We start from the raw sequence: 21,879 nt of genomic DNA, 5'->3' as shown, positions 1-21,879 counted from the left end.
TCGTTATTTTTTTAATTAGTTAATTACAATGTTAATTTTTATCAATGTGTGAAACGAAAAAAACCAAAAAAAAAAAAAAAAAAAAAAACAGGGATATTTAGGACCGTTTATCACAGACTATTTTATAATAATAATTATTTTTTTTCTTTTAATTCGTTTTCTTTGTACAACACGATTAGCAGTCAGATAAACAGTACAAAATATAATTCGACGACATTGTAACAATAGTTATTTCGATCGATCGGATTACGTAAGAATAATAAAATACGACAACACCATTTTTAAGTACACACACGCGAGCGTACTCGCGCCGTAATATTACAAAATATGTACACAAACACGTTATTGTTTAGGATAGAAACGTTGCGAGCCAACACCGTCCCGGGCGGCAAGAGCGAACAAAAAAAAAAAAAAAAAACGATAAAAAAATATATTAAATAAACAAACGTTTCAATAACGATATCGAAACGTTTTTCGCCGGCGCACGGTACATTTTTCCGATCGGCGCTTTTGGAGTTACAGTGAGGCGAGGGAGAGAGCGAACCGCAAGTCGTTTTACGTCGGAAACGTGTCGAAAAGGCGAGTAACGTCAACGGAAAACCTGCACGAGAACGTTTCGAAAGCGTTTGTTTTGCGCGTTTTCGACGCCCCGGACGCCGTATGACTGACTTACTGCTGCGGTGCCCCGTCGAACGACGGAAATCGATAAAAAAGTCGTTTCGCCGACGATCTATCGCGCCGGAGCCGACGGAAACGTCCGACCCCCACCCCCAGGCGAAAACGGACGGATTTTTACGATTTTTTTTTTTTTTTTTTGATTTTCCCGTTTCCGTGAGACCGGCGATTCCGAGGGCAGCGCAACGATCCGGGGTGCGATCGACGGGGACTTCCGATCAAGTTCGGGGATCGACGCGCGGCGAAGTTTGAGTGGGATCTACGTGATCGCGTGTTCGGGTATTTTTTTCATTTTTTTTTTTTTTCTCCGAGCGATTCGAAACGCTTTAGGCGTTACCGAAAATACGTACGGACGTGATTTTACACGCGCGCGCGCCACGTGTTTGCACGTCGGTATCGTCTCTGCGTTGCGCACGCGTTGGTGTTTCTATCGTCTCTTCCAACGGCGATCTCCCGTGTGCACCGCGAAACGATACCGTAATGATAACCGCGAACGCCTACCGATCGTGTTCCGGATTTCAACCGCACGCGGACACGAGAAACATTATAAATGTCAACGCGTTGAATTCCGTTCGAACGGGGAGACGTGAAATTCACGATTTTCCAGTCACGAGGATCGGATATTAATATAACAGTACAGGTTAACAATTCGGTGGGCGACGAAACGTTCGGGAACGTAAGACACAGTAATAATGATAATAATAATAATAATAATAATGAAAATAATAATAAAACAATAATGATAACAATATTGCGTCGTCGGGTCTGACGAGAACGATTTCATTAATTTTATTAAACCGATTGATGGGCGCGCGCGTTTACGAAACCCCGTAACGCGCCCGCGTACAATAATAATAATAATAACAACAGTATACCCGGCGATCAGTTGACGGCCACGGTGGTGGACTGTGCGGCGGTCGGGGCGGGGCTGCCGGCCGCCGTATTTCTGGACGACAGTATGTTCTTCAGGTTGGCCACCTCGGACGCGAGCCTGGCCACTTCCGACTTGAGCCTAGTGTCACCGGCGGCGGCCGCGGTCGCAACGTCCGGGCCACCGTTGGCCGCGGCCGTCGGGGCGGTGGCGTGCGATACGGCGCCGTCGGCCGGCTCGCAGCCCATCGTGACGGCGGGCGATTGCATGGCGGCGGCGCGCGGAGCCGCGGCCGCGGATGACGTAGACGGGCAACCGGCCATGGCCGCGGCCACGGACGGTGGCCGAACACCCCACTCGGCGCCTAGGCTGATGCCGGAGTCGCGTTCGTCGCTGCTGCCCTCCGCGTCCCACGGCGGACTTGCCCGGCTGCTGCCCGGCTCCTGTTTGATGGCCTGCAGCGACAGCAGCGCGGTGGCCGCCACGTCCTTATCGCCCAGATGGGTCTTATGCCGGAGCTTTAGCGGCAAACAGTTGCCACTGCCGTTGATCGAGTTGCCGTGGCCGTTTACGGTGCCGGTGATACCACCGTTGCCGTGGACCACAGTACCGTTGCTACCGCCGCCGGCGCCGGCGCTGGCCGCGTTCACGATGGCTAACATGCCATTGCCGTTGAGCCGGTGCTGCAAATGATGATGATGGTGGTGCGGGTGGTGACCCACCATCATGGCACCCGGGTTGCCGCCGGCTGCGGCGGCTGCGGCCGCGGCCACGAACGCCAGGGACAGCGGCACGCACGAGGACGACGTGTCGTCGCCACTTCCGCTGCTCAGCTCATACGGCGACGGTGGCCGGCGGCTGAGGTTCAGCACGCTGTTTGCGGCCGCCGAGAACGACGGCGGCTGGAGTGGCGGCAGCACGGGCGCGAAAGGGTACGACGGGTACCCGGCTTGCGCGGCCGCGGCCACAGCGGCCGCTGCCACGGACATCGGAAGTCCCCCGCCGGAACGGTCGGATTGCTGTTGATGTTGCAGCTGTTGTTGATGGTGGAGGTGTTGCTGCTGCTGCTGCTGCTGCTGCTGTTGCTGTTGATGCTGCTGCTGTTGTTGCTGTTGCTGCTGCTGTTGTTGCTGTTGTTGCTGTTGCTGTTGCTGTTGTTGCTGTTGTTGCTGATGTTGCTGCTGCTGCTGTTGCTGTTGCGGCTGCGGTTCGCCGGGACTGCTGCAGTCTGACTGTGCGTAGAATGAGCCGTTCATCTTGGGCGTGGTCGACTGCACCGGCTGGTGGATGACCGAAGTGGGTATCGGGCCGTTGCCGTTTTGCGAGTACGTGGCCGACGAGCTGGACGACGACAGTTTAGGCCGTTTCGTGATGCTCAGCACTTGTTCGTTGGTCGGTAGAGAAGCCATCACCTGGACGGGACAAGAAAACAAAAAAAAAAAACCACACCGTTAGTATAAAGTTACACGAGCTTCGATCATACAATGATTAATCAATATTCGACCGATAGCGGATTGTAATTTTTGTAATTTTTAAAAATTAACTATTAGATAAACCAATGACGGGGTGATTAAACTGACGGTTGCAATCATATATGGTAGGTACGTGGTTAGTTCTCGATGTGATCGGCAACAAAAGCTTTCTTATGAGGACGGGTCCCTTTTAACGCTTCAACGTTCCGAGACGATCGGTATGCGGTTTCAGGGCGGCACGTTAATCGATCGGACACGAAATCGATCGCAGGTCTCAAGATGGATCTCTACGAAGGAAACCCCCTTGGCTGACCCTGCAATGCGAAACTAATCTAACCACGAGACAGACGATCATCAGAGTTTTTTTGATTTTTATTTTACGCGCTCCAGCGTGGGAATTCGTCGACCGTTTTCGTCAAACCCAATCCGCACTATCGTTTTTTTTCTTCAAATTAGAACGTACGAATCGTTTCACGGTCGAGTATAATATTTTTATTACTATAGTGTAATAATCATTCCCGTAGTACGAAAACCAAACAAAAAAAAATAAAAAAAAATAAAATAAAATAAACAAAAAAACCGCGTGTTAAATCGTTGGACAACGACTGCAGTACACATGCATACCTTGAGCTGTATTACATAAGGATATTAAAAAAAAAAAAAATTATAAAACTAATAATATAATTTATAGTTGTATTTATAAATCGTGTAGTAAGCCACGCGACACGGTCACCCGCGTTCACCATGTCTAAAAAACGACCTCAGTGTCAACCGTTCTACAATGTTTTTTTTTTTAGTGTTACATTATAATACGTGCACACAGACAATTATACATTTATATGATATGACGTAATTCATTAAACGCACGCATACTAACACACTTGAACGCACACACTTTACACACACACACACACACAAATATATATTGATATTATTGTGCGTACGATTTTTATCCGGTGTAGAGGTGGGGGTGTTGAGGCTATGATGTAGTTTTAACTTGTACCGCCGTAATACAGTAAACACGTTAGTGTATCACCTTGTACGTATATCTCTGTTCGCGTTACATGTACAAGTGTTCGTGTGTTATTCGTATGAATCACGTACGTTCGCGTTATACTACAGAGCGAGACGGACGTATGACACGGACACGGTTGCCCTCACTCGAAGCCACACGTCGATTATTTGACACGCACTGAGCATTGTTCGAATTTTCGCCTTGAATGTGAAATTGAAAAAAAATATATTCAACTTTAGATTGGAAAAAAACCGAAAAACCAAAAAATTTAAAAATCGCATGTATCGCGACATCATTGCCGTTTTACGATGCTTTTTTTTTTTTTTTTTTTGTCCGGATATTGTGTATGCCGACGTTGTCACGTTGATCATTACAAAATGATTGCCAATCGGTGGTCCGAGAACTACTAGCGGTCCGCGAGGAAATTTTTGAACATTATTCAAAACTATATTAACCGTTGGTATCTTGGACGACGATAGAGAAGATATGGTAGTCAGCAACAATGTTATATAATAATGTAACAATCAATATCGAGGAAAAAAAATCTTTTATTATTATTATTTTACTAATGTATTTTTTTTATTTGGTAAAAGACTTATCAGCGGAACTGAATTTATAAAAAAATTAACTGTAAGTTTAAAATCACTGAATAAAAATCTAAAACCTTGTATTATAAACACTATAAACACTAAACTTTATAGTGGTACGTAGAATTTATAGTTATAAATATAGTGATCAGTGATTTCTAATAGGTTGGCGACCGCTAGTTTACAATACATGAACCCGTGTTGCGAAAATCTCTTCAGTAGAACAAAATAATTTTTCACGAAATTTGATTTGATTTGATTTTCTGTCAACACTAGATGCATCGAAAGTTTCGTGAGTACCGCTCTAGTGAAATATATCTGTGTAGCCAAACGTAGTACGTTATGATTAACTAACAGGTAACACCGTTCGTTTTTCGACACTTGCACAGCAGTTTTATGGTGAACAAAAGAGGAGAGCCGAAAACATTTATATTTTATCTTCGTATTGTAATCGAATATAAAGTTTTACGGAGTATATTCGATACCGGCATGTTTATTTTTATACAGTGTATATATTTTTTATTTTTTATTATTAATATTATTATTTTTTTTAACCTTTTAGAAACGAGTATATTTTTTCTATGTGATAAAGCATGTCAATAGCGTTTTTCGAGTATAATTTTATCCCCCCTCACCCTCGTCAATGCCTCATTAAGTTTAAATTCGTTTTTACTCTTCTAGAACTCGAAATATTTGTCCATTATAACTTGACCTTATCAACACTATAAAATCTCGTTTGCGAGATTTTTTTGAAACGATAAAATATTATAATATTCGACAGAAGTTACGTATACATACATGGAAAATCGGTGGTTTACCATTTCCCCACTACTAGAAATGTTTTGAAATATATTAAATAATATACATAATCTTTTTTTCTTTACATCAGCTTTTTTATTTGCCGAATTCCCTTCTCCGAAACTATCGGTTAAACACATGTCTAGAAACTATCACGCAAGGTTGTTGTGTTTATGGACCGTATGAAAATAATAATACGATAGAGTACTATAAATTCTAATATGATATTCAAGTTGTTGGATAAAAAATTTGAAATAAAAAAATTTCGTTTGAAACTGGTTTGCAATGAAATTGATAATTTTTTGAAAACGTTCTGCAACATCGATCATTTCGATGGAGGAAAGGGAACGTATTACAATATTAACAAGCTTAATCGGTCCCCAATCGCGAACTTCCGTCGATGTTAAAATCTATCTCGGAGGTGGTGCGAACGAAAACGTTAAATGATAATTTTTTAAAGGCGGCAATTTTGAAGAAGAAAATAAACTTTGCGACCGAGAACTCCCCGATACCGCAATGGAAAAATCACATTTCGGTGACATTATACCGGCTAAGCCGTACTACGTTGGTCGTATTGATTTACCTGTTCTACGCTGACGACCGCCTCGCCACTAATGCCGAACTTGTCCTTGATGGCGGTGAGCTGGGCCTTTAGTACGTGATTCTCCTTGCTCAGCTCAACCACCCTCTGTTCCAGAATCATATCGTTGAAACGCCTCTTCTCGCGCGAACGCTTGGCCGCTTCGTTGTTGCGCCGTCTCCGGTCCCAGTAGCTTTCGTCCTTCTTGTTATCTGGTATAAACTCCCTTTGCTTGCGCTGCGCGAAAAACTCCTTGCGCTGCAAGTGCGCCGACAGGTCGAACCCTGGCGGGTACGGTTCTCCGGGACCCGGGGATTCCGGTCCGGGCGACACCGAATCGTCGTACCTCATACTGCTCGACTGCTCCATGTCACTGCAGTACTGCGGCATGTTATGGCCGCCTCCGCCGCCGGCTCCGTTTTGTTGCTGCTGCTGGTGGTGTTGCTGCAGGATATGCTGCTGCTGTTGCTGTTGCTGCTGCTGCTGATGGTGATGTTGCTGCTGGTGCTGCTGCTGACTCTTCTGATGATGATAACTGCTAGCCGTGTCCGCTACCATTTCTCAATCTGCCAAAGGAAACAAACACGAGACGATCAGTCAGGCCCGGCCGTAATGCGCAAACGAGATTTATGATATAGATTTTAGCGCAACGCGGATGTTTTCCGTCGAGAGGAAGGTGGATGAGGGCGCGCGTGAAAGTAGCAAAAAACCTTCCGGTGGGGGGAAGGACATTCGGAATAGAGAACAGACGGGACTTGTGAAACGTTAAAACTACATTTCGTTCGTTGAATAATCATGGGTAGATTGTTGTGCGGAACCGTTTCCGTTCACGGCACGGGATAAGATCGGGCAAGATCGTATGAGGATATTTCGAGGAGCGGAAGGTTGCGATAAAAGACGCTATATGCATCTAACACAGTGCATGTCAATGGTGCCGACTCTGCACCTGCACGGCGACCCGGATTTAGAAGGTTGAGTTAGTGCTCGTGTGGCGGCGGCGGGCAATGGAGAACGAACCGTACTGCACTCGTTCGGTCGGAAACGAATGCTGACGCAACGGCGGACGTGGTAAACGCTGTCCGGTGTTATTTCGTAATACGCAAATATCGAATATCGCGAGGTGACCTTGAGCGGACATGTTGTTGTTGCTGTCGCGCACGCGCACCCGTAAAACGACGGCACGTGGTCAACAACGGCGGCGAAGGAATCCCGTTTCGCAACAGACACGTGCCGCCGCGCTCCCGGGTCGGCTCGTCGAGAACGCGCGCGGCGAGGGACCGGAAACAAGGGACCGTCCGCGACGTCCGAAACGCGAACCCGGTCCCTCCCGGTTTCCGCAAACGCTCGGCCGACGAGTAAACGATCGCGCGCGACTGTTCGTCCTCCGCTCTCGAAACGGATCCGGAGGGTCACACAATTCTTAGTTAGTCTATAATTCTAAGCAGCGTTGCTAATGGAAAAATACGAACCATCAGAAGCACCGCAGACGGTGTCAGTGATTGACTTCGCCGCAGAACGCCACGTCTAAAAGTCGCGTGACAGAACGTATTTTCAGATTGGGGGTTTCACACGCGAATATTTTTGTAGCTCATTGGTAGCGCGATTAATCCGTGTAACGAGTTCAATTATTATCGTTTTGATTTCAGTCTTTATTAATCAGTAATTCGTAGGGGCCCTTAGACGTATGTTCAGGTGCGAGTAAATCGTACGGTCTTTGCCGGGAGCCGAACCCCACGAACACTTGCGACGGCGCTGACGACGGGTCGCAGAAATCGGCAGGGCCCGTGCGGACAGCATTGGAACGCACGTGAAAACACTCGTTGGTACGCGAGCGCTTGGATGACGTACACGTTACGCGTATGCAAATATGCTGTACAAGTCACCAGCTCCGGTTAACAGTTCGGTACAGCATCATCTGATGTTCGACGAGATTAACACTACCAACGGGCGCGGTTGCGATTGCAGCAGACAGTTGTCTTTCGACTGTATCGATTGCATCGATGGAAAGCGTGTACAACGAAACCCCTAAATACCTGACACTTCCGGCGGCTGAAATTTTGTCCGCTATCCGGAGGGAGGAATGTTATTTTTACACCCATTAAATACATACATGATAAACATCAAAGTTGACAAAAATAATACGTTCGTATTGAAATCGCAAACACAAATGTATACGGGAACGAATTAGTCACATTTCGTCGACGCGATAGTATTTCAACGACTAGATGGATAAGATATACTGTACTGTGTAAAAAAGTATGTAATAAAATGAAACAGAATGGTGTAGACTTTTATTCCGGTATTCCACAATTGTTCTAAAATTTACGTTAGCAATTTTCAGTTTCAAAAATATCATAAAAGCCTCCGTTATTTAGAGTGCATTTAAATGTGTCCGTTAAGGGAGGTCTCGCATGGCTATACGGTAACCTGATAAGTGTTTTCCAGGAGAACTTGTCAGGAAGTGGGAACCCGCTTCTGTTTATTATATTGTTTTGTACCTATTCTAGTCCGCACCTACGGATACGGAAAGATCGTGACGATGGATCATCGCGCGAAATCAAAGCATACGTGTCGAAACGTCAGCATCGAGCACTAAGTAAATATTAAGTACGCATTGTACGTATCGTCGACGTAATAGATCGTTACGAAGATCTCTCTGTCTTTCCGCCGAAGGATAACGAGATCGAGGAAATGTACGTGTTCTAACCGAGCAAGGCCGCCCGTAGCGTTTGCTTGTCACGCGCGCGGTTTTTGTTCGGTACGAATCTTTTTTCTTTTTCCCCTGCAATAAACGTACTCACGATATTCTAACACACACATTGTCACATAATAGTTTCACGACTACACGTTTTGTGTGTGCGTGCGAGTTAACACGTGCGGTAAAAGGCGTAAACGGTTCGTAAACGCATATTGTAATCGTTGTTATTAATATGACCTTTTAAAAAACTATCGTCCGAGGTGAAAACGGTTGAATGTCATGAACACAGATCGTTTCGTTGCGCGTGAGTGTACCGCAACATCGGTACGGGTATCGCACGATAAGTACATTACCCGAGTACATAACCGCACAATAACAATAACCGGGACCGCGGTACATTATTATAATATATAGAAGAAGTAATAACCTAATTAATACGCATGCGGGTCTCGATTGTACGAGACGTTTCGTCTGCTCCTGTTTTTTCTTTTTTTTTCTCTCTCTCCGCGTGGTGTGTACGCCCGTGGGTCGGATGTGATCGCAATTGTATAATATCACGTCGTGAACGCATTCCTATACAATAATAACAGTCGACGACGTGTGAAGATTACGACCGGATTGATTTGGATGCGTGCCTACTCGCGATATTATTACCGCGGCGTTATCATGGGGTTTTCGGTGCAATCGAAAATGATTACGGAAAAATCTTGTGCACCGCGGCAGTGTTGCCGAAACAATCACGGAAACGATAACGCAGTGGTATCGTAATCGGTAATTTTTGTTTTGTCTGTTAAATACGATCGCGCAAATTATGTCGCGTTACAAGTATGTCTATATAACTGTCGAATCGCAATCGAATGCCTCCCGGAGCTAATGCATAATATTACTGTCGTCATAACTACAACATTTTCAAAATTAGAGCTTTGAAAATCGGGTGTACAAATATTGTTGCTCCGTCGTCGGCCCACCCGTGAAAATCGTCAAGAATCGTCGGCTGTTTCTGAGAATAATCCGCTTTGTTCACTAATCCATACATAATTAAATTATTATAATGTAGCCGATTATGTAACCGGACGAGTAATGTTAACAATCGATAAAACCTTCGTTTAACGTATACGATTTGAATGCGAACGGAAAGATATGGACGTGCTGGTTTGTGAATCAACGGCTGTGCACTTTTTGGAAAATGCGGTGTCCTTGAAACGATATAAAATTAATAGTAAAAAGAAAATATAACCACGATTTTTACCGTTAAATATAAAATCATGACAAAATACGGAGAGTAAAATATGTATAATAGACGTGTCGAACGAAGTAAACACGACTTGTCCACGCGTCAACAACACTTTCGTCATTTTCAGACCGATGTATGTTCTTTATCAGCCGAGCTGTTGTTTTTATTCCTTCGCGCACTCGAGACTTACGTAACTTCTCATGTCATAACTTTGCGCCGTTATCAAAGTAAAACGACCAACGTTTACAACAACAATGGAAATACATACGCATATTACACATACACGAGTTACGTGTGTTTATTGAAAAACATATTATCGCAAAACAGTTTTACATTTTATTTTCATTACGTTATTATTATCTAATAACCGCGATTTCGGTCTGGCCGGTGTGCGGTAATAATCGACCGAATTGATACGATTCGCGTACACGTTCCTTGTTGTTATATTACCATATTGGTTGTAATTGTGTAAAAACAATACTAAGTGTCGAAATCCGTGTAAACGTAGTACCACTAGTGTAAGTGTACAATGTTCGTATGTGTATGGTCAGAGATGTAACCGAGTGGAGCGCTTAGAAATCTTATCATCACGCGTCGTCGACGACGTCCGTACGAGACGATAAAAACAATTAGCAACACGAGTTATTATCGTTTATTTTTAAACACCGTTATTACGTGAATCGCTAATTGCAAGTAGGGGACATGTCCACTTTTTGCGAAATTTATTTTTTTACGGATTCGTATTTATCTGCCTTAAATACATATTTTGTGTAAAAACGGGACTCATCCATTACAAAAAATTCAGAAAATCGAGTATCAAGGTAACGTATTCATTTTTAAACCTTCCTCTTTAATAAGTCTTGCCTAGATGGATTGATGTGTCTCCTGTAAAAATAGGTTTTGTGGACATGTCTCCTTTCTGCAATCAGTGATTTATACATTCTACAGTGGCGGATCGTAGTAAATATTATCTCGGAGAGACTTAAATCATTCAACGGAAACTCCGTACAATAACCCTTTTATTGGAAATTTAATTATATTTAATACATAATACAATATTTAGTTAATATTTTTAATATAATTTAATATCAATCCCTTTTTCAAAAACTTATTTAATTCTGCGATACTTTTTATCTGCGAACTCGCATATAAACGCAGACGACGGTAGTCCTCTGCACGGTCCGTAATTTTAGGGACCGGACCGGACTGAAAATGTTAAAATAATTTATTAGAGTGGACCGAGACCGGCTGCCGGTCCGAACTAATAAATTTTGGACTGTAAAAGCTTGTGGACCGGACCGAACCGGACCGCGGACCTATTTTTTTTTTCTACCATACAAGACCACAAGTATAACATAATATGATAGAGCGGACAAACGATTCAAACTAAAAAAATATTGCACCATGAAAATAGACTATAGTAAATTTATATTATTTATATTTTAGTACAGGTTCACTGACGCGTCGTCGAAACGACTAAAATAGTATTTCCATCAAAATAATAATTTATAGGTTTCAGATTTTGTGGAATTCAATTTATAGTAATAAACAAAGATAACGATATCTATATAATATATAATATAATTATTTTCAAATATTTAATATTTACAAGTAGCATGTTTTTCTTTAAACGGAGACGCAGTCTCAAAGTTCCACCTGACGAGCCGCCCCTGGTATTATATATGAATCACATGTATTTTAATCGGTTTCTGATTGCATTGTTAATTTTAAACGCGTGCGGTCGATTGTCGCGACGCGTTTTTGTTTAAACGGCGTAATAACACGCTCCCGACCGGGGTTTAATTCAGAACTTCTAGAGCCGGGGAACATTTGACAACATCTACCCCATTACGCGTGGAAACTTGTCACGTTTGACGTTTATTTCGGTCATTACACCCAAAAACCTTTAACAAATATGTAAATATACATGCATATTGCATTTTACTTCACCATTACCGCTCTGGGGCCGTTAATATCGAAAGAACAACGAAGGTGAACACCATGTGAAGTGCAACGATAAATCGCCAGCGCACAGCGCCGTGTACGCGGATGGTCGCGCGTTTTAAACGCAGACAATGTACCATCGCCCGCGGGTCAGTAATGCGTAGTAAACATCGCCGTTACGGGGTATTATGATTCAGTTACAGCGAGTTATCATCTGTTCGATGTTTCGTAGTACGATCGCGATACAATAAATCTCGTATTTATCGCATCTCGTCGCTCTCCTACGTTGATGACATCCACCCGACGACGAAACACGCGCACGTTATCGAGACACTTTTTCGCATAAACGTGAGCTCATAAATAAGCCGCCAGAATTAATAAACCATTGTGTATCGTGCGCACCGCGACGAGTCCCTTTCGACTAACCTACACCTGCCTGTACTATTATTGTTATTGTTATTGTTGTTGCAAATGCAACCGTTTCGCGGTGGCGGCAAGGAATCGGAATCGCACGTCTGACTGCAGCACGTTTGCGGGGCGCGCGTAAAAAAAATAAAAAATTAACATACTACACCGAATACCTTATCCCTACACACAGCTGCTGCCACCTTCCTTGCATATACACAATGTATTACGTGCGAACACACCAATTGTGATCGGTGTGCACTTTGCAACGATAATCGTTTTTCGTCCGTTACCGAAAACACTATTATTCGCGCGTATAGGTAAACCGCAGTGCACAGGGTGATTGGTACATGTAAACGACGAATAGGAGGATTGTAAAAACGAACGCATTATTATGCATCCCGGCGGAGATCCTATGTCACAGGGAATCTCCTCGCACGACTCTCGGCCACTGCGGCTGGAGGACGTGAAGTCGGTTTTCGAAACCGGACGGGCGAGACTAACGCGTTGTAACAATAGTTGTGCGTTCGCGTGTTCGGATACGTTTTTCGAAATCTACTCCTCGGCCCTGCCGACGACGCGGATAACGCTCGAGGCGCGTGTCGAGTCGACGACGACGAACCCGTTTCGATGTCGATGTCCCGCTACAGGTGTCCCTCCCCCGGTGGCAACGGGATGATTGTCTGCATGCGTACGGAACGGGTCGCGGTAATCACTACGGATGATGCGCGTTTGATTCGCGTTCGCGTGTTTGTATTAAACCCATTGCGCGCGCACGCATTTCGTTTTGAAATCGTCCGATGACATTGTTGAATTTTGCGCGTTGTAAAAAAACCCAACAGCCTTGGACGTACGCGCACGCGCGTGTTACTACTAAGATGATGATGATGATAATAATAATAATAATAATAAAAAAATAGTAATAATAATCAGTAAAATGTACACTGCCAAGCGCCGCCTTAGCCAACGCTGTTGGTGCGTGTGTATTACTACAGTGTGTGTGCGTGTGTGTGTGTGTATTACTGTTTATGAGATAATCGCGTCGTCGCGTTGGGCGTGTTATTTTTTTCTTTATTTTTACATCGTTCCGCGAAGATAATATGCGCGTAGTAACGTGTAGGATCTTGTTGTAGGCCAACTCGTTCCAACATCTTGGCCTTCACCCTCAAGGTGAAGTTTACAAAACGAATTTTTTTTTTCCTTGTTGTGTTTATTTTTTGTTTTATTATTTTTATTTTTGCATAACACTCGTAACACGCGTCGTCGTATTCATAACGATTATTATATAACGTACGGCGTGTGCAACAGTCGTGTAATGTGTTTTTCTCGTTCTACTATATCTCAATTCTTTCGGCGAACATTTTTACGCGCAGCCGCCGTAGCGCCCTTTGGCACGCGACGGCGGTCTGCTGCGAACAGGGACGGCGAGATGGGAGGACAATAGGGGCAGTTGCCCGGCGCCCCGCGCCTCAAATTACAATTAAAGCACCGCGGTTCCGATTTAACTAAACTTAAAATATTTTATTAATAGCAATCATAAGACTCAACATTTATTTTGCCCAGGGCCTCGCCAACTCTAACTCACCGTCACTGGCTGCGACAGCCCTCAGGACGAGGCTCATACCCACAATGCGTGTACTGCAAACGCGTCAGGTTCAATACGGTTTTGCGACGAACGGGACCGATAAAAGATCGTCGAAGCTGCCACGTATTCCCGTATCATTTTCACGACTACCGTGCGTTTCAGGTACCGAATAAGTATTTTAGGTACTTGTCGGGTTAGTATTACACCCAAGAGTGTTACCCACCCAAAATTGGGTTACACATTTTTTCAATATCGGTATTGTTCCACTATAAAATATTTATATTTACTTTTGTCGCTTCATCTGAATATTACGATTTTTTTTTACTTTGAAGCTAGTATTAAAATTGTATACATTTTTCTTACGGTTTTTTCGTACCTGCAGCACGATGAACACATTTATTTTCTAGACCATAAATTGGGATTTATCGATTTACGACGACTAAGCGTTTTACACTTGATCGTTAAAATGTATGCTAGATCGACGGTCATTAAACGTTTTACGTTACGTATTCACGCGAACACGCGATAGAGGTCCATCATCTGAGGCACTAATCGATAACTATAGGACTCGAAATACCTACTACCATTATCGAACGGTTTCGATGTGCGTAATTTATATTGACCATACGACCAAAGCGTCCACGGTTGGTATGAATATCGATTTACGGTTCGATAAAAAATCCAAAAACACCTATTCTAACTCCGCGTACCTGGTAAGCAGCCGGAAAACATCGGGTATTTACCAACGGCTCTATTCGTCGGGTTATCATTCGCCCGTCAATAAACCTGAGCCGCAGTCATTGTAGGCGCGCGCTAAAAGGTCAACGGTGTACGCAGCGCGTGCGCGTGCCGTTACGCAACGCGAATTTCTGACCTTACGCGCGCCGCTCGACACGTTCGACCGGTGCACCGCTGCCGACGCTGTTCCGTTGGCGTTCGTCCGCGTCGAGGGGGGAAAAATGAACGCCGTGCACCGATATCTCGGTCGAGTTTGTTGGTACCGGCGTAACCAAAGCGGACCGGAACGGTCGCCTAGGGGGGGGGGGGTTACACTCCGGTCAGCCGAACGGATTTCGTGAAACGGAGATCGCATCGAGAGACCTTTCCGCCGTTTCGGTTTGACGTCGTGTAACCGCGACCGAACCCAAATCGATTCGTCATCTACGACCGCAATAATCGTCCGGAACTCGTACGCCGTGCGTAGTGCACGGGTCGACGTTCTTTTCGGTTTTGACGCGGTGGTCACGTCTCGGGGAAAAAAAATCGTCCGGGTGACGTTCCCGACCGGGTGGCCAGCCCTGTCGCCGACACCGCACCACTACGCCACGATTAGAAAACGTCAGCCGTGGGAACGCGAGATTGATGTCGATCCTCGGATCGCGGTTTTCGCAGAGCTACCGGGACAATACAATCGTTATTATTGTTCCACGACGAGCTACTTCTGTTCGGGCGGCACAGCCGTTAATTAGCCGTCGAGCAGTCACGAGCTGTTTGTTTTTTTCGCCGACCGGAACACGGGTTTCTCGCGGGCGCGACGGCGTATCCGGGGGGCTGAGGTAATCGGGACGCGAAAACTCCCAGTAGCACGACGAGCGCGTCGTATAGAGCGCAACGGTAGTAACGCGCTCGCGACCCGGTTCCATTCCGTTTCCGCGCTCCGGTTTGCTTTCGGAACCGACTGCAGATGTACTACTCTGTTGGTATTGGCTGCGATCTCGTCGGCCGTACGATTTCCCGGAACGGCGCGTGGAACCAAATTCGTGCGCAACAAATCGTTGTCGCTCCGCAACACGGATCTGCTCTCGGGTTCGGAAGACCGGACGAAAACCGGACACTTCAACGCGAACCGCGGACGAATTTTTTTTCATTCGTTCTCCTACGGTTGTTCTTGGCCGCGCCCGAATCGAGCCTCTCGCCGGTGCACGTGAAACGCACGCGGGGCCGCTCCGAGTGGCCACTCGACGGGCACATCGCGCGCGCGCGCACCGTCGTAACCGGTTCGAGACGATTTCGAAACGCCGCCGCGCGGGCCGACGACGGCGTTCGCGAATTTCCTAACCGCGCGGTCGAGCCGAGAACGACGGCGTTTTCAGCGGTCCGAAAGCGTTCGCGCGACGTTGTCGGGCGACGCGAAACCGCGAAAAACTTTGACGTCGTCGCGTCACCACGCGCGCTCGAGTTTCGCCTTTGAGTTTTCGACGGACCGGAAAAACGGTTTTACCACGATGTTTATACCTCGGGTTCAACGTTCGTAGCTCGACACGAACGAAGCGCACGTGCAGAGCAGGCGTGACAGACGCGTCGTCAAATCCATCTGCGAACCGAGTGCACCGTCGTCGCGTTCCCATCGCACGCCGGCGTACACGCGCTGTACGTATACAGTTCACTCCGTCTTTTCGTGCGGTTTACGACAGGAACCACCGTTCGCGCCCACGCGGTACGAGTAGGTGAAAAACGCTTTGCACGCGTGCGAATCGAAACGGTCGGACGTCGGCTCGAACGGAAAACGTTTTTTTTTTTTTTTTTTTTTTTCCGACGGCATCTACAGATCGTGAATTGCGTTTCGAGTGCTCGTACTGTTACGGACGAAATCCAGTAACGCACGGATGTACTGTAACGGGTCTAGCGCGTGCGTTCCTTGCCGCCCGTGACGTTCGATTCGGTTTGGAACGCGAAACGTGCACTTTTTTCCGTTTCCTTACTTCGCGTTCGCGTTGCGCGTCACCTGCGCTGTATACGTTTCGGATTAGATGACCATCATATCGCAACGCTTTAAACGTCGGTCCGCACAATAATATCGTTATTCCGCGATATGAGTATCGTTTCAAGCCTATTGATCTGCTTCGGTTTTTCGATTAGTTCGCGTGCGTCCCATAAGAGCGATTGGCTAAGGTTAAATTTAACTATCGGTAACACAGATGTCTTCCTGGCATAAAACAGGAGGTATGTAACCTACACGCACGCGCACACACACACACACATTTGAGTTGTTTTCGACTAATATCCGAGAACGAGTGTGTTGCGATGAAACATATAATATAAATTCGTTCCTCGTTCGGAATAAAGGTAAGTTAACATCGCTCACTTCCTGTTGGAAAATATACGATTCAATAGGCTTGTTGCGAATCCTACGATAAGTTTTACCCGTAACAGTTATAAAAAACAATAATTCCGTTTGTTGTTCGAGCGTATATCAGTGATCGTTTAAGTAATTCGCCGAACGACCTTCGACGGGGTCTATACAGTATTATAATAAACGGCTCAACAATTTAAAGCTTTTACACACAAGACGTGTGCGTTTAGGTGCACATACACACACACACACACACACATGCGTTAAACACTATCGAGTATTCTATTTTTGCCGCAGTACATGTGATAATTATACGAATGAATTTCACGACATGATTGCATTGTAGTAATTGCGTAACAGGTTTCGAGTGGGACCGAGCAGATAAAATACACGTAAATATATGAATAACTATTACTGAAATTAATACACGCGTTATGATCTCGATTGACGCCCACGATCGCAAAAATATCGCCTATGGTCAAATAGAGCACAGCGACAGAACTTATTTTCCGAACGCATTACGATTAAAATAAATGTAATTAAAATAATAAAGAAGTGTAGCTCCTACGGTGCTGCTGTAGTATATATTATAAAATCGTGTACACGCACCACGTAGATGTTATTGTTAACTAATTTGTGTACGTTTAACCGCTGTTGTTATAACTGCTTACACATTTCATGTTCTATTTTTGTGTGACCGATTGAGAAAAAAACAAATCTAAATTACATGCGGTGTTGTACAGTTTCTCGGTTAATTGAAATAACCCAGATTCGCGTGTATTTTATCATGACAGCAACCACCGACCACTGTGTCAACCGTGCAACGTGTAAGAGTGCCGCGATCGGCGATTTTCGATTCGGGTTTGCCCTCGAGGGAATTGACCTGCATCCGATGTCCTATATATCTACGTACCTACGCATGTTTATATATTTACGTATACAACAGACTAACACTTTTCTATAATCGATTCAATCAAATTATTACGTATTTGTCAAACGGAAGATTTTTTTTTTTTTTTTTAACGAAAATCCGCGGTAAGAGATTAATACGGCAACACAAAGATGACCGTTTTAAAACGAATTCGCCGGTTGAACCACAAAAGTCGGGCCATCGTAGCCACCAAACTTCTAAACAGCCCGCTTTCCATCAATAACATTATGATTTTTCATTTTTTTAACGATTTATTATCATCAATATTCCGGGATTTATGAAATCGAAACGAAGTTTATGTTCACGTTCACTGTTGTGATGCTAATTTCAGTGGAGGATATACGTTTTTATTTTACGCTGTTGACAAAAGCATCATGCGTTCGAATAATTACTGTTTTTATTATTCGTGGTGCTGGAAAAAAAAAACAAACTTCATCGTCGCGCGAGAAGACGACGCCAACAAACTAGATAATCATTTCGGCGGAGCACACAATACGTTATGGGCCCACATAACAATGCACCGTTCCTTTTGTAACTAATGTAAGTATTTAAAAGAAAAAAAAACATACTTATTCTCTTACAGCGAAATATATTCACTCGAGGAACAATATACTGCTTTATGTGTGAAATCCGAAATAACCAAAAATACGGAGTAGATGGTAGGTGGTGGGTAGCGGCTGAAGTAAAACGTGTACGTGGACGCGGGTCATGAATACGATGGGTAGAATACGTTGCATTGGTTATATGTTCATTCACACGAAACGAAAACATTTATAAGTCATTTATAGAACTTTGAATTTCGTTCGCCATTTGTCAAAATTAAAACATACGTATTCTGTCAATCTAAATTCCGATGATCAAAAAACAATTGCTATTATTATTGGCAAAACATCGACGGCCGACGGATAAGACTGACGGACGTTCTTTAAATTCAGTTAAACCGGTTAAATGCAATCAAGTGTTACGCGCAGTTCCTTGTATTGTATTCCGTCGACGAAAAATAACGTTTGAAAATAATACGAGCGTGTATGAATCATAAACTTAGATTTAGATCTATCGGGAGAAGTCGAGAAACAGAAAAAAAAAAAAAAAACAGGAAAAAAAATACACAAATACGTATAGGTGCGGCGTGTAATTCAATTCATTGCGAAAACCGTTTTGGTCTGCACGTCCATTAAAACAAACGCTGATTACTCCTTGCAGGCAACCTTGAACTATAATTGCGTTATGACAAAAAGTACGATGAACCCATTCCGTTGGATTTCGACCGAACGCTATATAGTGGCGCACGGCGGATTGGGTGTCGTAATATTGACACGACGTGGGTATTGCAAAACGTACGTAATTCGTACGAGTTATACGACATACGAGTAATAATTTATACGTATGCATGCGTTACAGGCATATATGTTCGAACAGTTTTTAAATTTATTTTTTTTTTTCTTTCTATTCGTATCGTTGTTAATAGACCGAATAATAAGAATCAAAAATAATTAACCGTACTAATGATTCAAAAACAAATCGTATTTATTAAGCGTAGGCTTGTGAAATGAGACTCGACAACGCGATTGAAAAATGAGGTGGACATTGTTTCTTCGGCAACGAAAAACGATCTGATCCGATTTTGCTATCTCGTCTAGGCGGATTCCAAATAATGCTTTTAAAATAAATAAAAGTAAACGTTACTGCTCGAAGACACTACATCTACTTACGGCGAAGCGCATTTGGCGAACGGCCAAATAATTCAATGGGCTAAGTTTCGCATGCAATTTTATTTACGAACGTGATATATTTAAAAATAAATACTTAGTCGTATTAAAAAAAGACAATGAGAAAAAAAAATGAATAACGTTTAATCCGAGAAAAACCGAAGATTATAAAACCGAGAACTTATTCTATTTTTTTGCGGATAAAAAAATTGAAAACAATATTTTTTATACGATAGTTTCGGCGCACCTGCAGAAATTTTAAGAACTGACTTTTTTTTTTTCCCGCGTTTCTCAAAGACAATGGAAACACGGTTTACAGGCGCCGTTCGGGTCGCGCCACATAAAGGTACGCTCACGTATAATCTTAATACTAAGAATGTGCCCAAAACGTGCGCGTTTTTATTGTTGTTGAAGCAAGAAAACGACAAGATGCTAATACTAAACTGACTGTGTGTATAGGTTACTAACATCTCGCGTTTGTTTCTGAGAAACGACGGGGAGTCGTGCGGAGATTTCAATGCTGGGGTGCACCTCTAGACGGACGCGCTGTACGGTCGCGGCGCGGGGATGAAAAAAAAAAATAAATACATATTAATAACGATGATAATAATAATAATAAACCTGACCTGCGTGATACATTAAGGATACTAGTGACGGGAAGGAATAGAAAAAAAAAAAAAAAAAAAACACGGAATAATATTAATATTCCGAGGGGGAGAAAAAGTGGTCGAGACGGTATCGCCGGAGACTACAGCGCATCGTGAAATGTTTTCCCATCATCACGTACGTGTTGAATGGTACAATATAAAATACGGTGTATACTTACGATGCGATGCGTGCGTGCGAGTCGGTGCGGCGATCAGGCCGAAGTATCCATGTATCGCCGGGTCGTGTAATATAACGGAATAGAAAACGGAAAATTTAACATAAAAAATAAAAAAAAAAAAAAAGTTCTTCTCGACGCACAAACACGTGTACGTACGGTGAACGGCAAGTCGAGTCACGGTGCGACGGGGAGAACGGAAAATGCCATGGGACACGTGTTTAAACGGTGTTAAAAATAATAATAAAACGAAAATAAATCGTCGAGACCGAATCGGTCGACAACGTTTCGCGGTCGGTTGTCGGCGCGGGAACGCGGAATAACTAAAATGATTCGTGCGCGGTCGGTGTGGACGACGGTTTCGCGTCCGACGGAAGACAACTGAACGGGAGGAGAGCGTTACGACGGTAGTTCCCGGGCGAACGCGACAGAGCCGACTGAAGCCGGTGGTGCTGCGCGGTTGTTGCTTGGCCGGTGCGCGTTGCGGCGGCGGCGGCGGCGGCTCCGTCGTCTGCAGCGATTATTATTATTATGCGTTTGTTGGTGTAACGCCGTCGCCGCCGCGTACGATGCGTATATTGTTTTGTACGCGTTACGCGGCGGGAGGGGGGACCGGTACCCCACCCCGCTCGATTGTGATCCCCCTCTCCGTGTACCGATCCACCGCCGCCGCCGCCGCCTCCGCTACCATCGCGGTGACCGCGGTTACATGAGACGGTCTACGGCTACCGCCGTGGTAGTGGTAGAGGAGGCGGCGGCGGCGGCCGGAGTGCTGATGCCGACCGGTTGGCTGACGGACGAATACGTGACGACAGTTAACGGATGCACAATCGGCCGACGATTTTTTTTTTTTTCTGTTTTTGAGAAATAAACGCAACAAGTTTTCAACGAGCTTTAAAAGCTGGTTACACACTACGCGTTTTCGACGCGGCGTTCGAACGCCGGAAATCGAACACGCATCATCATACGGGTCGCGCCGGGGACAAAAACCGCGCGTCCGAACGCTTCGAAACGCGCAGGCTTATCACATTAACCGTTTTGGACGCGGCAACATCTAAAATTAAACATTGTATTGTACCACCGTTTCCCGCGTGTACGCTGGCCCGATAATATTTGTTTCCAAAACAAGTTGTTAAAACGCGTAGTGTGCGACCAGCTCAAACAAAACGCGTTCGGTCGAACAGGTACAACACCTGATACGTTGAGTTAACACCGAATCGGTCTTTCGTGTCGAGCCTTTGCGCTACGTTCTAGATCAGTGCTCCTTAAACTGTGTTCCGCGGTGATCACCTAAGGGTTCCACTTAATTGTTCTTTTTTTTCTAAATATTCAAAAAGTTTACTTTGAAAAATCTTTAAAAAGTCGTGTTAGGCGTGCACGTTTATAAAATATTGATATATTTTAATTTTACAAAATAGTATATTATAGTCAATATTATATATTATATTGTAATTTTGTACTTGTGCAGTATAATAAAGA

General features: G+C 44.4%; 1 protein-coding gene across 1 annotated transcript; it reads right to left on the bottom strand.

Moving 5' to 3' along the window:
- Positions 1-966: 966 nt before the first annotated feature.
- On the bottom strand, positions 967-20,912 carry LOC112690625 (myb-like protein I). The gene is made up of 3 exons (XM_025564671.1): positions 20,404-20,912; positions 6,002-6,564; positions 967-2,958 (listed from the first exon to the last, which is right to left on the bottom strand). The coding sequence occupies exons 2-3, from the start codon at positions 6,554-6,556 to the stop codon at positions 1,558-1,560; spliced, it is 1,956 nt and encodes a 651-aa protein (XP_025420456.1). The 5' UTR covers positions 6,557-6,564; positions 20,404-20,912; the 3' UTR covers positions 967-1,557.
- Positions 20,913-21,879: the final 967 nt, after the last annotated feature.

The sequence above is a fragment of the Sipha flava genome, unplaced genomic scaffold (genome assembly GCF_003268045.1).
Source record: "Sipha flava isolate LNK unplaced genomic scaffold, YSA_version1 511_pilon_pilon, whole genome shotgun sequence".
NCBI classification, from domain to species: Eukaryota; Metazoa; Arthropoda; class Insecta; order Hemiptera; family Aphididae; genus Sipha; species Sipha flava.
Note: the sequence above shows the minus strand (reverse complement) of the source record. Positions and strands in the feature narration are given on the sequence as shown.

What these genes read in the sequence shown, in the direction of transcription:
- LOC112690625 (XM_025564671.1), bottom strand. Translation starts at nt 6,556, where the DNA reads ATGGTAGCGGACACGGCTAGCAGTTATCATCATCAGAAGAGTCAGCAG. An exon ending in CGGTCGTCAGCGTAGAACAG is followed by an intron (nt 2,959 to 6,001) that starts GTAAATCAATAC and finishes TGTCCCGTCCAG; the next exon opens with GTGATGGCTTCTCTACCGAC.